Below are 17,861 nucleotides of genomic sequence, written 5' to 3'. Positions count from 1 at the left end.
GGAATATGCAGCCGAGCACATCGAATCCATCACATGCTGGCAACAACATCCATACGGTCATGGATTGTACAAAAACACACATCACAACATAACGAATACAAGCAGCACACAGGATGGTTATAAATTAAACCACCACATGATTAATGAATCTGCCAGATTTACGATGACCACTGTTGTGCCTCTGGATAAAACAGGACGGATATAATTAAAACCACCATCATAACACGATTAGTACAAATCACATGTGTATGGTATATACGGTATACAGTTGCTGGCAGGAAAATGCGCCCAACCACGTGGATGGCTCTTTGCAGCTGACATCAAGAAGGACCTCACATAACGGGATGTCTTAAATTTTTTTTGCTGGTCATGGAAAACTCGTCAGGGAAATAAGGTGATTCATATCATCCAGAAGTGTGTGTGTGTGTGTGTGTGGATGTGTGGGACATTAATGGCTATGGGATGTTCTGAGTGAAATTTTTGGGTATATGCAAGGGATGGTTTGGACAGGACAAGAGATGTCATCCATGATGGAATCCATGTTTGTCAAGTATTATTGGAATCCATGGATGTCAAGTATTATTGGAATACATGGATGTCAAGTATTCAGTATTATGATGAATGGAGTAAGATAAGAACAACATTTTCCCCCTCGTCTCACAACGTGCTTAGTGAATGGAACAGTTTACATGTCGCAGGTCAAATCAGAGAGTGTGTGAAGATAAAAGCTGTTGTGGGGCTAGTGAGTATGGGCAGATGAATGGGGATTAGATATAAAATATAAAAGTTGCTGTGGGTAGATGAACTGGGATTAAAGATAAACGTTGTTGTAGGCAGATGAATGAAGGTTTCAGCAGAATGGTGCTGACATTCCCCATTCATTTGCCCATGGTACCAACAGTGCTAAAAAAGTTGTGGGGTGAGCTTAATGAGTGTGGGCAGGTGAATGGGGATAACATATAAAATATAAAAGTTGCTGTGGGCAAATGAATGGGGGTTATCAGCGGGACGGTGCTGAAATAGCCATTCATTTGCCCACAGCAAATCGGAAACAGATACCTTTATTTGTTTAATAAAAATTAAAACTTTGTTCAGTGATGATACACTTTTAATCGTTTACTTTCAACTTAATTATGTTTCCATATGTATTCAAAACATGCTTTTAGTAACAACATTTTTCCAAAATGTTGGTAATCCCCACATACATTTTTAAAAAAATTACATAATTTAGTGGTCCATAGAATTGTTTTAGGCATTTTACTGGTCCTTGGGCTTAGAAAGATTGAGAAACGCTGACCTAGGGGACCCACTACTTTCACTGTGTATTTGGAAAGGTCATTGGTTAGGAAGAGATCTAGGATGTTTGGAGAGTGGTTCAGGTTGGCTGGTATTCTGGTTGGCATCTGAACAAATTGTGTAAGGTTGTGAGTGATGGCATATGATTCAGCATCTCTGCCTGCAATATCGGTACAACTGGAGGAGGAAAGCCAGCTGGTATTGTGGACATTAAAATCTCCTAGAAGGATAATTTCGCTGTTGGGAAAGTTGGACGGGAGAAAATCAATTTTTAAGAATTAAAGAGCTCAGAGTGGCTGGTTGCATTGGAGGAGCGATAAAGAAAGCAAATGAATTTGACTGAGTGAGAAAGGGGTATTTTCAACCAAAGAAGGTCACAGTTGGGCAATTCTAGGTTAGGTGCTCTCTGGCAAGGTACTGGAAGGCTGTTGGAAGGATGTCACTTGTATACAGATTGGTGAAGATGGATCCTTGTGGCAGAACATTTATCCTATAGGATGGACTTGTGAATTCAGATGAATTTTTATTTTCCTAATGGAGAGCAGCACTGGTTTTAGACGTTTTTTTTTTTTTTTTTTTTCAGTTTACTGCTTTCGTTGTTTTATACAGTAAGACTTCCTTCCATACAGTGTGGCTGATGTGTCTATATCAGACTTCCTTCCATGCAGTGTGGTTGCCAGGTCTAAAACAGAAGATATCTTGGTAAGATATCTTCTATTTTTGGAATGCAGATCAGTGCTATAGGGAAGTACTTATTAGAGTCATCAGTAGCTGAGTTATTGAGATTTGGCGAGGTTCTATGATTCAGACCAAAGTTTCAGGAGTCATTCAGCATTTATTATTGAGAAGAAGTAGAAATTAAATAGCCGTAGCCAGGTTTTTGCTTTCAAGCCAAGGCAAGTACAGAAATCATATTTAGCGTACAAGAGGACTTTTGATGACGCTAACTGTTCTGAACTCTTCGCATCTTGTAGATTTTTTTTTTTTTTTTTGGGAATTGGAATGAAAACTGAGTGATTAATATCTTTGGGTAGAAATCCAGTCTCATATATTTTACTGCATAATTTTGTTAGGAATTTCAGTCCTCCTCCATCTAGAGCCCTCAACCATTCTGCCAAGATATTATCTATTCCTGCAGCCTTATATATATAGTTTTCTGACAGCATTTTCAACTTCACAAAGTAAAATGGATGGTCCTTCTAAATTTGTCTGTTTGGGAATATTATTTCTTGTTGCTCGTATAATTTCCTTGTGTATTCAATCCATCTTTCCATGATTTCTTTTTTATCCACTAGAATATGGTCTCTTGAGTCTCTAATGACACTTGGCGATTTACTGTATTTGTCCTGAGTGTCATTTCTCTGTTTCTGTGTTTTTCTATCAAGGTTTTCTATGTCTGTACATTTATTCTTAATCCATTCCTCTTTGGCTTTCCTGCATTCTTTTTTTATTTCTTTATTCATACTTTTATATTCAGGTTGTTCTTCAACTTTTTTCTCTGTTCATCAACTTTCCTATTTATTCATTTATCCAAGGTTTATTCCTTTTTAATCATAGGAGATTTAGTTGATGCTATTCTTGAATGTTGGCCAATTCATGTTAGTTTTATCAATTGGTGTTCTATTTTCTGTATGAGTTGTGGTGTCAAACTTGTTAAGGGATTTTGTGAATTCTTTTATAAAGCAGTCTTTAACATCTCTTGATATCTTAATTTTACTGTGATTTTTCAATCACTTGGTTGTGGTCTGATCCTATGTCTGCTCCAGAATATATTTTTGTTTGTGTAACTGCATTGTGGCATCTTTTGCTTATTATTATATAGTCTTCTGGGAGGATGTTTAAATAGCGTGTTAATTCAATTCTATGAAACCAATGACCAATTATTAGGTCATTGATTTCATAGAATTGAATTAATCTTTCACCTCTTTCATTTCTGATTCCAAGTCCTTGGTTTCCCATGCAAAATGGGATTTTTTTCTGAACCAACTTTTGCATTTAGGTTGCCTATCATTCTAATAATATCATCTGACTTAGCACTAGAGATTGCAGTTTGGATGTCTTCATAAAATTGTTCCAACTCTTCATGTGGTCTTGGATTGGTGCATGTGCTTGGAAAATATACAAGTTGAATGGTTGTGCAGTTATTTTGGCTGTTATGATTCTGTCATTTATGGGCCAATATCCATATAGAGATTTTGCAATTATATTACTTAGACAAGCGCTACTCCGTTAAGGTGTAAGTCACTGCCAGAATAGATTATAGTGTGATTTTTTCTTCTTATTATGCCTGTATCTGTCCACCTTACCTCACTGATACCTGCAATATCAGCCTTCATCACTTCTAATTCCTGGTTTAAGTTGTCTAATTTGTCTGGTTTATAGAGTGTCCTAACATTCCACATTACTATTTTCAAGAGATTGCTCCTGGTTTTCAGACAAGGTACATCTGAGAATATCCTCCCTGGAGGCTTTGGGATATTATCTTCATACACTACCTTAGTAGTTCTTCTCTTATAATTCCTGGTTTCAAGCTCTTCTTCCCTGTAGCTATAAGAGCTGATGGTTGCAGGGGTCTCAACCACATCTCTAACTTCATATTGTGACATGGTGTGGTTCATGGTTGACTATGGATAAATACGTTGTGAGGATCCAATCTCTTCCATGACGGCTGGCCACAAGTCCCTTAGATGCCAGGAGTGTGCCTTTGATGTGCCGCATATCTTGCTGTCATGCCCTTGATCAGTCAGTGATGATTCTTCTGCCATCTTGGCCATTCCAGACTTCGTGCACATAAAGGTTAATATTCCCTATTTACAGCATTCTATATTGCTGATACCCTCACTTAGTTTAACCTATTTTAACATTGTCATATCCTAAAAAATTGATACTACTTGCCTCAAAACAATAACTTTATCATTTCCATCTACATTCACCCCTTGCAGGTTCTTATGCCATGACACTGCTTCAAGTAGTCACTTAAGTTTGTAAAAATCGCTGGTTCTTGAGCTTCACATATATCCTAACCGAAAATTCCACAGGCTTAGCCAACTCCTGTGTCATGATCACTCTTCTCATCCATTTATGTTTTCATTTATACAACAATTTTCAGGTAAATAAACTCCATCAATGCAACAATTCTTTTCCCTCATTTATGATACTCCAGGCATTTGTAAACAAACACAGCAATAACTCATTTTTGATCTATAAGCATCCTGCACGTGCCACCTCTCGACTGTTATTTCTCCGCACTTGACTTCCTCCTCTTTATCACCACATAAATGGCACATTATTCCTCAGAACCATCCACTCTCCATCATGTCAGACCATTCCATTCTTATGATGATCACTTTCGTATGCACATTCACTGCTAGTCAGCATACACTGTCCTTCTGCAGTCTCCCTGTCTGTCTTCCAATGTTGTTCTCATTATCATCGTTCATTCTTGCAAATGTTCTCACACTTCCCCTCCACCGTATTTCCATTCACAAGCAATTCTTCAACCTCACTTTGCTTTCATTGTTTTACATTGTCTTTTACTCCCTCAGCCTATCCATTCTCTCTCTCTTTCTTCTCCTTACCACAATTCTTCCTTCCAACAATCAGCAGAAAATCCTTTCAAATGTAATCCATCATTCTTAATGTTCCATTCTTTCACACATTCCCAAACATTTACAAATTGTGCTCATTTCTCTCACACAGCTATGCCAACATGAATGAATGGTATGAATGTGATGTTGTAGCAACCCATCCTGTCAATACAAGGGCAACATGCTGACTACCTTTCCTACCACACTATTTAACTTCTGGTCTCTTCAATAATCTCTTGATATGTATCCTCACATTCTCATTATGTTCAACCAAATCATTCATTTCTACATCCACCACTAACTCTCTTATTTGTTTTAATACTCATATCCAAAGCTTTAATTACCATACTGATCCTTCTTCCTAGTAAATAAACATTGTGCACCCTCTCATTCTTTCATACACACCACTTTTGAATTGTTCATTATAATTTCCACTTAATTTTTTTTTCACACTTCCATTAACTTACTTTTTATAATGTGAATCACACCTATGGCAAAGAGTAAGCAGGGTGGTGGTCTTACACCACATGATGAAATTTATCTACCACCTAAAGATATTCACTAAACATTTATGCCGGTGGTGGGATTCAAATACACAATCAGTTGGTTGGAGACCATCATGTTTCATCTCGTTTCTCATTATCACTAACTCTATTTTTAAGTCTTGCACAATGTTAATTGCATTCACTCTACACACACACACGCACATGCTTTTCAGTTGTGTTATCTTTCTTAAATCTCTTGCTCCTCCTCCTTCCCATTACCACTCATTGCTTTCTACCCATTCCAGAAATTCAGGTCCTGCAAACAGAGACAAACTGGCTAGAAGAATACACAGAATTAACACACTCATGCCGGGCACTGTACAAATTGTATTACTCAGTACTTGCCCATGAGGCAGGAATGAATAAATTGATTCATATTTCCAGTGTGCCATATGTCAGGCATGCGACAAATCACTGCATCTACTTTCTAGAGAAACCAAAGTAATGTTAGAAGGGAAAAGACTTTCTGTTTTCCAGTTATTCTAAATTGAAATCAATATACATAAAATTTTGTTGGAAAATACTTGACACGGTTCTTCTTTTATAAAACACAGTATTCATTTTTATGCACTAAGACAAATTTTTATTTGCAATGCAATGAAACTGCACAGTTACTAAATCCCCCCCCCACACACACACACAACCACTACAATGCTACAGGTGCAAGCAATACAAAATAAATGTACACTCAATGGACAAAACGTTAGAAATAGGGGTGTTGGGAAGTTCACACTGGCATCCCCTGTGCAGAGTGAAACATACCAAAAAGAATGTAAACAGTAAATAGGCAGACACCAGGGCTTCCAACAGTCTATCACAATCAACAAACATGGGTAAATGTGGAAATCTTAGCGACTTTGATTGTGGACATATTATCGGTGCAAGGCAGATGGGTTATTCTATGGTAGGTATCCTATGGTTCTCAAGGGCAACCATACTAAGGGTGTATTGCGAGTATACCATCAATGGACATACTAGTGCCCAGCAAGCAAGTGCTGTTTGGTCGGTCACCACTTGGGTCGATGTAGACTGTCCAGGTTTATACAGACCTACCACAGGACAACAGCGGCATAAATTTCATCCAGTTTCAATGTTGGAGGTCCAAGAAGCATCATCAAGTGAATGATACAGCATACCCTGCATATTATGGGCTATGGGAGGTGATGTACTAATTGTGTACCACTATTAACAGCTCGTCATCGGGTGTTGACGAGCTATCAACAGTAGTGTTGGGACCATCAAAACTGGATCTCATCTCTACAGAGAAGAGCAGACCAGAGTTGTGTAGTCTAATGAATCCCATTATCAGTTGTACTGAGCTGACAGGAGGGTGTGAGTGTAGCATTGACAACATGAGACCATGACCCCATCATGACAGGTCAGTTCTATTTGAGGAAATGGTGGCTATGTGATGATTTGGGGAGCCTTCTCGTGTGACACATTAAGTCCTTTAGTGTATCTGGAGAGGTCCTTAAATGCTGTGAGCTACCAGAATGTGCTGGCTGATCACCTACACATTTTCATGGCCTTCACAAATCCAGCAGCCAATGGTCTGTTTCAGCAGAACAATGTACCGCCCCATGAAGATAAAGAAGGGTGAAGAAGATAAAGCAATTTAGAGTCAAATGGATAACAAAAGGAATAAACGAGGAAGTGCAGAAGAAAAAGAGATTATGGAAGGCATATAAAGAGAGAGAGAGAGAGGGGGGGAGAACAGTTGCATGAGGAATATAAGTCTCTGGCTAGAAAAGTGACTAGTATTATAAGGAGATAAAAATTAGAATATGTAATCCAAGGAGAATCTTATGGAGTTTTTTTTTTTTTTTTTTTTTTTTTTTTGTTGTTGTTGTTGTTGTTGTTGTTGTTGTGTGGCAAGTAGGAGGAAAAATGATAGTGGGTAGATTATATTGCTGGGTGGAGATGCGAATCGGGTGACCAAAGCAGATGACATAGATCACTGCAATCTTATCTACAGTAAATATAAAATACAAATAACCTATACAAAACTCAAACAAGCCTTGTGTAACCAATACCAACTTATCATAAAAAATTAAATTGCAACCTAAATACACAAATATCTGCAAACATTCGTCAAAATAAAACATACTGCTGCTACAGCTCTTCAATGATAGCCACATTCCAATACACTCCCTAGAACATCCCAGAAATATTTCAGTGAACTAAACAGTAATGCCTCTTTTAATAAAACCAACAATCTTCTGCATTTTACTAGCTTTACCAAACTCTGAAACAAAATACCCAATTTCTTATATCCTTCTATTAAATAAATTTTCCAAAGCCTGTCTATTCAAATTTATATCCATCTAATACTACTCTTTTCGAAATGCATATAGATATATTTTCACATTAAATCTTAAACCACACATACATATCCATTCTTCCAATATTTTTAAGATCAACCTGAACAAAACTGAGATAATTAAAACACGTCACTTCTCTCATCTTCCACTTTGTGTACTATTGTAACTTCTGTAATAGCACACAGTCATACTGTGTGCTTTAGGCTTCATGAAATAAAATAGCACTGGGAAAGGATTAAAACAGATGTTTAATTCTTCTAGTATTTTGTCTCAGTCACAGAGACATCTTCTGGGAATACAATATAAAACTGTAACACATACAAAGGCAACACAAAACTAAGTGAAACTAGGGAAACAAAAGAGTAGAGGCCTAAAAGGTAGGATGTCCTCCTCTGTGAATACCTGCTGGAGGCCTTGGGATCTCTAAGGATTAATGTTTCCCATGTTTTGAGAAGTTTTAACACATCCATATTTATTCGGATTAGGCTGATTTCTGAGGGCAGCTGCAGATTCTAAAAAAAAAACAATCATCTAACCATCCACATGGAAGACATAAAATATACATCTGTAATCATGACAACAGATAGTCAGGTTTAGCAAATTATGCTTTAGATACTACATATAGAATCAAATGGGGAAAACCACCATAGCTTATTGCAGGAAGTTTTTTTTTCATGTTGCTCTCACCCACAAAACATTATTTGAAACCTATAATATATTTTGTACTGTGAGCAGGCTAAAGATATTTTTTCTATTTTTATCAATGTTACATATTTTTTGTATTTTTAATTAATTAATTTTTTTTTACATAGTCAACAAACGATATCCTAGAGACTAAATATGGAACTTTTTCAAGCCACCAGGCCTTCAATAAGTTTGCAACAAAAAAAAAAGTGCATTTTGTAATTAATGACATTCTTGTATTATAACATTCTTCACATATGTACTGCACACATAATTTTGTTTAGCTCATTTTGCCATTGAACTAGCCGAAATGAAATATTTTAATAGTAACCAGAAATACCAAATTTCATTAATTCCATCAAAGAAGGAATTATTATATCATATCAAATTGTTTTGTCAATAAAAAGAGAATTACAACAGGAAGGAAAGAAAGAAAGAATCCATTCATCACCTAGTTTTGAACCTAAACTAGTTCAAACAATAACAATCAATGCACTGCAGCATACCATTATGACAAAATACACATTACATTAGCAAGCTCTTTTGTTTACATACAATACCATTTGAAACAGCTGAGAGTATAATTTTCAATCATCAATCTTAACATTATATATCTGCTAAAACTATCACAATCTCTGCGAAGCATTTACATTAGTCAAAATAGGCTTTAAGGCACTTAAGGATCAAAGCTATAACTGTGAGGAGACCTCCATATAGTCTTTTAAGGAATGCAGAGAACCGACTGGGGCTTCTGACCTAATGTCAAATCCTCACCTTCTCATGGTGTATCCTGTTATGTATCCTAGATACTGAACAAATGAGGATAAGCTACCAATTTGAGATTTAGCTCACCAAATTGAATTCTTACTACTTTAATCCACAATGTAAAATGATGGTACAAAATGACAGAACTTCATGCCAGCTGAGGCATCCCCTGATTAAACAAGACCCTCATTGTTTTTGTCGAGGAACTAGGGTAAACAGTACAAAGTCGGCTACTGGAACACATCCCAACTCAACATCAACAGAGTTCAAGATTGGTACTAACATGTGAAGCATCAAGAGAAAAGAAATAGAAATAGCAAAAGAAATGGATAAGTCCAAAATTAGCATAACAGAAGTGACTGAAACAAAAAAGATAAAAACAGGTGAGATCTTTCTAAGCAACAAATACAAAATGTTATATTCAGGCAATAACAATCAGGGAAAAACAGAGAACAGCTATAGTATTCGAACACTAAATATGAGGATAATCTTCTTGAATGCCAGGAAATATTAAATAGAGTGATGTGGGCAAATATCAGAATGGGAAACTGGACAATGAGACTTATGTGCTTATGGTCCAACAGAAGATTCTACCAAAGAATAAATGGAGACATTAGAGAAGGAAGCTGATACAATGAAAAAGGAAAAATTGGTCCTTGTTGGAAATCTAAAAAGCATATAAATCTCCTTCACTATGTTATAGCTGACGGTGTTATTTTCCCACTAGTTCAGGACATAAGAATATATATATATATATAGCAAATTTGAAACAGGAAGTGATCACTATTTCGTTTTGAGCAGGATAAAATTGAATTTCATATTGAAAAGAGTGTGTAAGAAATTTTAGAATGGATCAAAGTTAAGCAGCTTTCAGGGGTGAACTATAGACTCAAATACACAAATATCCAAGAAAAAAAATGAAAAAGTTTGAAAACAAGAACCAAACCTTGGAGATTCAGTAGCATGAAAAAAAAAACATTGACTGATTCAGCCAGAGAGGTATGTGGTGAGGCTGTTGGTAAGGAGAAAAAAATCCACTCCATGGTGGACTCAGGAAGTTAAAAAGGCAGTCAATGAAAAAAAGAAGAAGAAAGCATATCAAAAATTCCTGGTGAGTAAGTTAGCTTGTGCTCTTAGAGAATACAGAGAAAAATGTAAGAAAGCAAAGCATTATGTAAAACTAGCTAAACAACAGTAATGGGAAGAATTTAGTAAGAACACAGAAAGTAAATATCAGGAAGGTAGCAAAATATTCAGGATTCTATTGAGAATACTTAAAAATGGAGGAAAAACTACTGTAAGAGGAATCAGAGATGATAAAGATGCCATTAAAACTGAACATAAAGATATTCTAGATGTCTTGAGTAATTACTTTGAAAGATTGCTAAATGAAACTAGCAGTCAGTACTGTGGTAAAAAAACTTCCAATAGGAATGCAATCAGGAATATATATCCCTACTTGGAAGTAGAAAAAGCCATCAAAAACTGGAATATGGAAAGGCAGCTGGAATAGAATGAGAAATGAGACCAGAAATGCTCAAATATGGAGGTATAAAAGTTTTACAATGGCTGCTCTGCATAATTCAGAAGGTCTGGTGAGAAGGTCAAATTCCAAATGATTGGAATAGAGCTCTCATAGTACCCATCTATAATAAAGGGAAATAAAACTGAACGTGGGAGTTACAGAGGGTTCCCGGTAAGATTTATGCATGTATACTTGAGAAACAGCTAAGAAAAATTGTGAAAGGTAAGCTTAGTAAAGAACAAGCTGGATTCAGGCCAAAAAGAGGTTGCAAGGATCAGATTTTCACTTAAAACAAATAGTTTAGAAATCTTGGGAATGTAACAAGGATTTGTATTTAAGTTTCATAGAGCTGGGAAAGGAAAATAACACGGTACCAAGAGGAAACCTCTTCAAAATGCTACAGTTATATACTGTAAATGAGACTTTATGTGAAGCAACACATAGTTTCTGTTTAAGAAGTCAGCAGTTAGAAATGAAGAAGGTGCAGGAAGATGGTTTGATGTTAAATCAGGTGTGTGACAAAGGTGCACGTTATCTCTACTGTTATTTATTGTATATATGGATCACATTATGAAGGATGGCGATATTAAATCTGATATCAATATTGTGATGTTAATCTTAGCTCTTTACTTTATGCAGATGATGTTATACTTTTGAATTAATCCAGTACAAATATGTAAGACCCTGATTAAAATTAAATAACTGTTGTAATAAATTTGGTATAAAAATCAGCAATAAAAAGACAAAGACAATGAAAATGGATAGAAATACTGAAAACAAACTGTATCCTGAATGGTGAACCTACAGAACAAGTAAAACATTTTGGCAATTTAGGCACAATTTTAGTGAAGATGGCAAATTAAATATGCAAATAGATAACAGAATTAGTAAAGTATTAGTATGGTAGGAAGTCATCTGAATAAACTTACATGGAATAAGAAAAAAATTAGTCAAAACACTAAATTAGATGTAGACATCGTTCGAACCAATTTTAACTTATAGATTTGAGAGCTGGGTTAGAAATAAAACACCTGATCAGAGACTTGAGACCACTGATAAGAGAGTTCTGAGGAGGATTAGGGCCTTAGCAGATAGCATCACTAGCAGTATCATATTAAAAAAATGAGGATATTAGAAAAGAAATTGCCATCGTTAGCATTCATGATAGCAGAGCTAATCTCAAATGGTATGGTCACTTAAAGAGAATAGGCAGGAAACATTAGCAAAACATAAAAATTCTTTGCCAGGTTTACAAGAAAAAGATCCAGATGAAGACCAAGATACAGGTGGAGTGGCACAGTAAAGAATGCTTTAGAAAACAGAAATATAAGATCTGATAATGGACAGATAACAGAATACTTCGGAGGAAATTTGTTCACCAGAAGTTAGTAATAGCATAACTTTTTCATGTAGTACTATTATAATATCCTGTACATACCCCTTAGGGTACATATCAGCAATTTGATGATGATGGAGGTGATGATGAAAAAAAAAGAAAAAAAGACTATTTTGCCGTGAAGTTTACTGCACATTTATGACAAGGATCTGTTTTTGGCTTAGAAATTTGTGTTGTCTTACTCTGCCACTATAAATGGTCCAAATGGAATCACTCAATAATTTTTTTTCAAAAATCCTAAGCAGCAAATATCTTTAACCTCTACCCAGCAAATACAAAATCATTAACAGTTCTAATCATTTTACCAAATTTGCCGTTAGAAATTATCTGAATGAAACCAAAACTGAACTAATTAACATTTTTGTGCATTCTAAACCTTCATTTTAACTCCCCCATTTGAACCCACACACACACACAAAATCCATCAAGAAGAGAGCATTTCCAGTATATATATAATTTCAATATGTTTTGACCTTTTTATGCCCCTGAAAGTGATTCAATTGTAACAAAAATTTCAGCCGGAATGGCTTTTCAAGTTTTATGGATACCAATAATTTCAATAAAATCTATTTAGCCAGCATCCCAAAATAACTTAATTATGAAGGAGTGAACAAAATAAATCTAACAAGTGCTTAAGAATTTTGTGAAATGCACTTAAAATATATTTATTACAACTGATGAAACATCACAAAATGAATGATTAATAAAGTTATCTTGTTTCTTATTTCAAATACTGAATATCCTCACCTCCCTTCAATCTTTCCCTATATCACTGAAATGCAAATTAAATAGTGGTCCTAATACAGAATCCTGAGGTACTCCACTTATCATCCTCATTCTCCTATATTCCACTCCAACATATACTACTCTCTGGTGTCTATCTGTCTGTCAGCCAGCCCCATATTCATCCTGCTCGCTTCATATCCATTCCCATTTGCTCTAACTTTTGTAATAGTTCAACATGTGGGTATTCTGTCAAATGGCTTTGCAAAGTCCAGCAGTATCATGGTATAGCAATTTGATTCATCCAATTCCACCGTTGCTTTATTATAAAACATGAATAAATTATGAGGAAAGGACCTACCCTTTACAAAACTGGGCTGCCTACTATAGAGTATCAAATCCATATCTACCCACTGCCTTAGAAGCTTGCCAGAGCTAAGACTTAGATTGAACAACTTCATTAGTGGCAATACCAATTCTCTTGTACATTCATGCAATACATAGGCTGAATATGATATCCAGTCCCAATGTTGTATTCACACCTGATATTTTTCAATATGTTAAACACCTCCTGTTTGTCCACCTCAATTCTGATATGTGTCTATTAAATCATCAACTGCAAAATCTCAATTTGGATGATACACCTTTGCAAAATGATAACTCAACTATTTCTTTTGTCTCTTTCACTATCCTAACATCAGCAGTGATTAAAGTCATCCTACCATAGTTATTTTCCCTCTTACTTGCTACATAACGAAAAAACTCTTTTGGATTTACTTTGGACTGATTAGCTAATTTTCTCTCGTAATCTGATTTGGCCTTTCTTATTATACTAGTCACCCTTCTTGATTGCACTTTGTGCTGCTCATGGGTATGAGCAGTACAAGGTATCACCTTTTTCTTTATATTCCCTCCACAGCAGTGTTTTCTTTTTTTCTAGCTGTTGCTTAATCCAAATATTACACAGGTATTCAGGTACCATGAAATTTTTTTAACAGGGGCATTGTAAATATCCTTTAATTACAACCTCATTTAATTTTTAATTTTTTAGCCTAGTTGTTACAAAGGGGCTGCTCCACTGTCAAAAATAGAGGCTTAGCTTTTTCTTTCTTGCTTTTAAAAGGCAATTTATTTTTGATAGTATTAATTCTTATATTAGTCATCTTATACTATATATGTTATTAATTTTCATATTAGCCATAAAAGACTAAATAGTACAATGAAATGATTCTAGTTCACAAATAAAAATTGATGCATATGACTTTTATCATCAGATCATTATCAATCATTACTTACAAATCCTGATACATCATGAAAGTAAGGTGATGCAAACATTGTAACAGCAACAGAACGAACTCTGATTTTTCTTGCACCTTTCTTAAGTGCTTCTTCCATTTCTTCTTGAATTCTTTTCTGCAAAAAATATAAAAATATTTGTTAAGAAAACACATTAGGAAAACATGCCTCTAAATTTCTAACTTCACTAAAATTTTATAAAATATTCAACAAGAGAAATTTCAAATCACCTAATGTGTATGGCCTCCCTAAGGTTTGTATGGCTAGTAGCCAATTTAGACTGATATTAATGCTGTAGATCAGGGGTGTCAAACTGGCGGTGGTCATGTGCGGCCCCTGGCACCTCAAGAAAAGATTTTAAAAAAAGGATGATTGCTTTTTATAATAAAACAGAAATACCGTATTTACTCAAATATAACTCACCCTCACATATGACTCGCACCCCTGTACCCCGATTTTATTTTATGAAAAAAAAAATTAAAAAGTTTTACATGTACTGTACATCGCACACGAAAATAAAGTTTAACCACTTTCACGTCAGAACAATAACTCGCTCCCTGCGGTAAACAACATGCCTTCCCCAACTGCAATTAGAGATAACTGTATAAAAACGGCACTAAATGAATCAATGTCCCATCCAACATTAACCATGCTGTTTAGACTTAAGCAAAACCATATGTTGCACCAGCAAACACAGTATCTAACAAAAATCTATTGTTTTTAGTTAGATGTGTGTGTGAGTGCCCCACTAACTCAAATACAAAGCTGCAATAAAATTCGTAACCGTGTTAAATCTAAGACATATAGAGTGAATGTTGTTAAGATAGTTTCAGATATTATGGAATTTGGTTGAAGAGAATAAGTGTTTCAGCTCAAAAATGTCGGCTTGACTTCGTGTTTTGGTAACGCGATCTTTTGTTAATACCGCACCAATCATACCTGTTCTATCTCTATTGGCCTATTTCTGCCTATTTTTGCTGCCTATTTCATGTTCTGCTTTCACTTCCCAGACATTCGTGAAGGGTTCATTATTCGTGTTCATTACGTATCTAAAATCTTGTAAATTACTTGTAATTTTTACTTGGAATAATGAGAAAGAAGATGATGCTATTTGGATAGATGACTTTGACAATGCACACAAGGAAACCACTCTGGAGGTCGGAAGTAGCTATAATGAAGAGGAGATTCTTGGTAAGTCATCCCCATTTTCAGTTTTTTTTCTGAAAACTTTAGTTTCTAAAAATCCCCACATATATCTCGCCCCATGATTTTTTAGCTTTAATTTTGGGGGGAAAAAAAAAGTGCGAGTTATATTCGAGTAAATACGGTATAGATTTATTCGTTTTCATACGACATTTATAGTTACAATATGGATGCAACGACCTGCTATAATATAATTGCAGTAATAAAAATTTATATCGCAATTTCAATGTTAGATCCGATCCTAATCAGTCGTAAACTATATTCATGCTTTCATTGTTAATTTACAGCACGCTGCTGATAGCGTACTGAAAAAGTTTAATTCTATTGGCTACCAGCTGTTCACGTGACACGCAGCATACACACTCATGGGAATTCAGCTATGAGTTTATAATTGCCTGCTACAGTCAATCAGTGATCTTTGAAGTCAGTGCACCGAACACGATTCAACGACACTCTAGCAGTGAGAGAATCCCTTTTATTATTATTTTTTATTTTTATTTGCAATAGTATCGTGCACTGGTCTACAGTTTTGTACAGTTTTATTCAAACATTTTTATAAAAATTGTTAATAATATTAATACTATATTTATTCACCAAGGCAATGTCGCTTTCCAAGCCAACAAGAAAAAGAAAAATTGCTGATGAGAGGAGAAAATTTCAAAAAAAAATGGGAATTAAATTACTTCTGCACTGAAACAAAGGACAAAATTGTGTGCATTATTTGTAACGAAACAATTATGGTCACCAAAGAATATAATATAAAAAGGCACTACGATAAAATTCACAAAGAACAATATTCACGCTTTGAGCGTAAACTCAGAGAAGAAAAATTAAGAAGTATGAAGAATTCACTTCAAAGTCAACAACAAGTATTTTCAAAAATTATGAAAGATAATGAATCAGCAGTGAGAGCCAGTTATGAAATCAGCTATTTATTGGCGAAACATTCCAAACCTTTTTGTGACGGTTCCTTGGTTAAGGAATGTATGATAAAAGCAGCTGAAAACATATGTTCCAAAAATGTGCAAGTATTTCATGATATTTCTTTGTCCAAAAATATTGTGATCGAAAGAATAACCAAAATGGCAGATAATCTGTGTGACCAGTTGCAAGAAATATCCGCAAACGTACAGTGCTTTTCAATTGCACTTGACGAAAGTTTCGATACTCACGACGTGGCTCAAATCGCTTTGTTTCTTTGGGCTTGAAACGACAATATGAATATTACTGAAGAGTTCTTGGAAATGATTCCCATCCATGGAACCACTACAGGAGAAGACATTTTTGATGCTGTGTGGGGCATTTTTGAAAAATATCAACTTCCTCTGAACAGGCTCGTAGCAGTGACAACCGATGGTGCTCCAGCAATGACAGGCAAAAATAAAGTTTTTGTGTCAAGACTTGCAGCAAAGTTAAAGAAAATGTATCCAGACATTCCAAAACTGCAATCTTTCCACTGCATTATTCATCAGCAGGTCCTGTGCTCCAAAATGTTGGAAATGAGCAGAGTACTTAAGCCTGTGACAAATACCGTGAACTTCATCCGATCCAGAGGCCTCAATCACCACCAGTTTGCACAATTTCTAAGAAGACTTGGAGAGTGAATTTGAAGGGCTACCTTATTACACAGAGATTCATTGGTTATCTTGTCATAAGGTTCTAAAAAGCTTTTTTTTACTTTTAGAGGAGATCAATTTGTTCCTAGAAATGAAAAATCATGATGTTGCATTTCTTAATGATCAGACATGGGTACAAGATCTGGCATTTTTAGTTGATATTACAGAACATTTGAATGATTTAAATGTCAAATTTTAGGGGAAAGATCAGTTAATAACACACATGTATGATGCACAAGTTTTAGATGTAAGTTAGTTTTGTTTCAAAATCATTTAAAAGAAAATATTCTAAATTATTTTCCTATGTGTGAACAGCTGAACAATAAGAATCAAAGTTTTACCTTTTCCCAATATTGAGAAAAGGTAAGGTTAGAACTTTTTTTTTTTTTTGGCTGGTTACCTGGCCAAATTAAAATCACTTTTTTTTTTTTTCTTAACTCAGGAGGGAAAAGTGTGTGAGAGAGAGAGAGAGAGAGAGAGAGTGAAAGAGAGGTAGAAAGACCAGGAAAAAAAAGAGGTCAAAAATTAGGAATCTGAGAGACAATTAACCATAATCATTAAAATCATAACCAAATATCATTAAAAGGAGGAGTATACAATATGATCCAAAAGTTGGATTAGAATTGAAACAATTGATTGAAGATCAGAAACCATAGATATGAGTTCTGAAAAAAATTAAGAGAGTGAAGGAAAACTGATAACATCAATGGAAGAATCTTAATATCATTAACATTCATGCATAAATGTTAAAGAATGTATGAACAGAGATAATCTAAAGTGGAATGGTATGGTCACTTAAACAGAAATAGAAATGTAAGCATAACTGGTGTTCAGTATCTAGTGAACTGATGCGTTTAGTAGAGCTTTGGCAGATTAAAATGTAAGATTTGACAATAATGAAGAC

General features: G+C 35.2%; 1 protein-coding gene across 3 annotated transcripts in view; it reads right to left on the bottom strand.

The window, feature by feature from the left end:
• The window catches only part of Pbp95 (proximal sequence element A Pbp95), a 353,207-nt gene that overhangs the window by 294,923 nt on the left and 40,423 nt on the right, over positions 1 to 17,861 (bottom strand). For all 3 annotated transcript variants that reach the window (XM_090414954.1, XM_090414955.1, XM_090414956.1), the window contains exon 4: positions 14,139 to 14,255. In XM_090414954.1, the coding sequence (XP_090271080.1) occupies positions 14,139 to 14,255 (117 nt within the window). The remainder of the gene's footprint in view (positions 1 to 14,138; positions 14,256 to 17,861) is intronic.

This window comes from Typopeltis vanoorti, chromosome 26 (assembly GCF_054136105.1).
Source record: "Typopeltis vanoorti isolate ZY-2024b chromosome 26, IOZ_Tvanoo_1.0, whole genome shotgun sequence".
Classification (NCBI taxonomy): Eukaryota; Metazoa; Arthropoda; class Arachnida; order Uropygi; family Thelyphonidae; genus Typopeltis; species Typopeltis vanoorti.
Note: the sequence above shows the minus strand (reverse complement) of the source record. Positions and strands in the feature narration are given on the sequence as shown.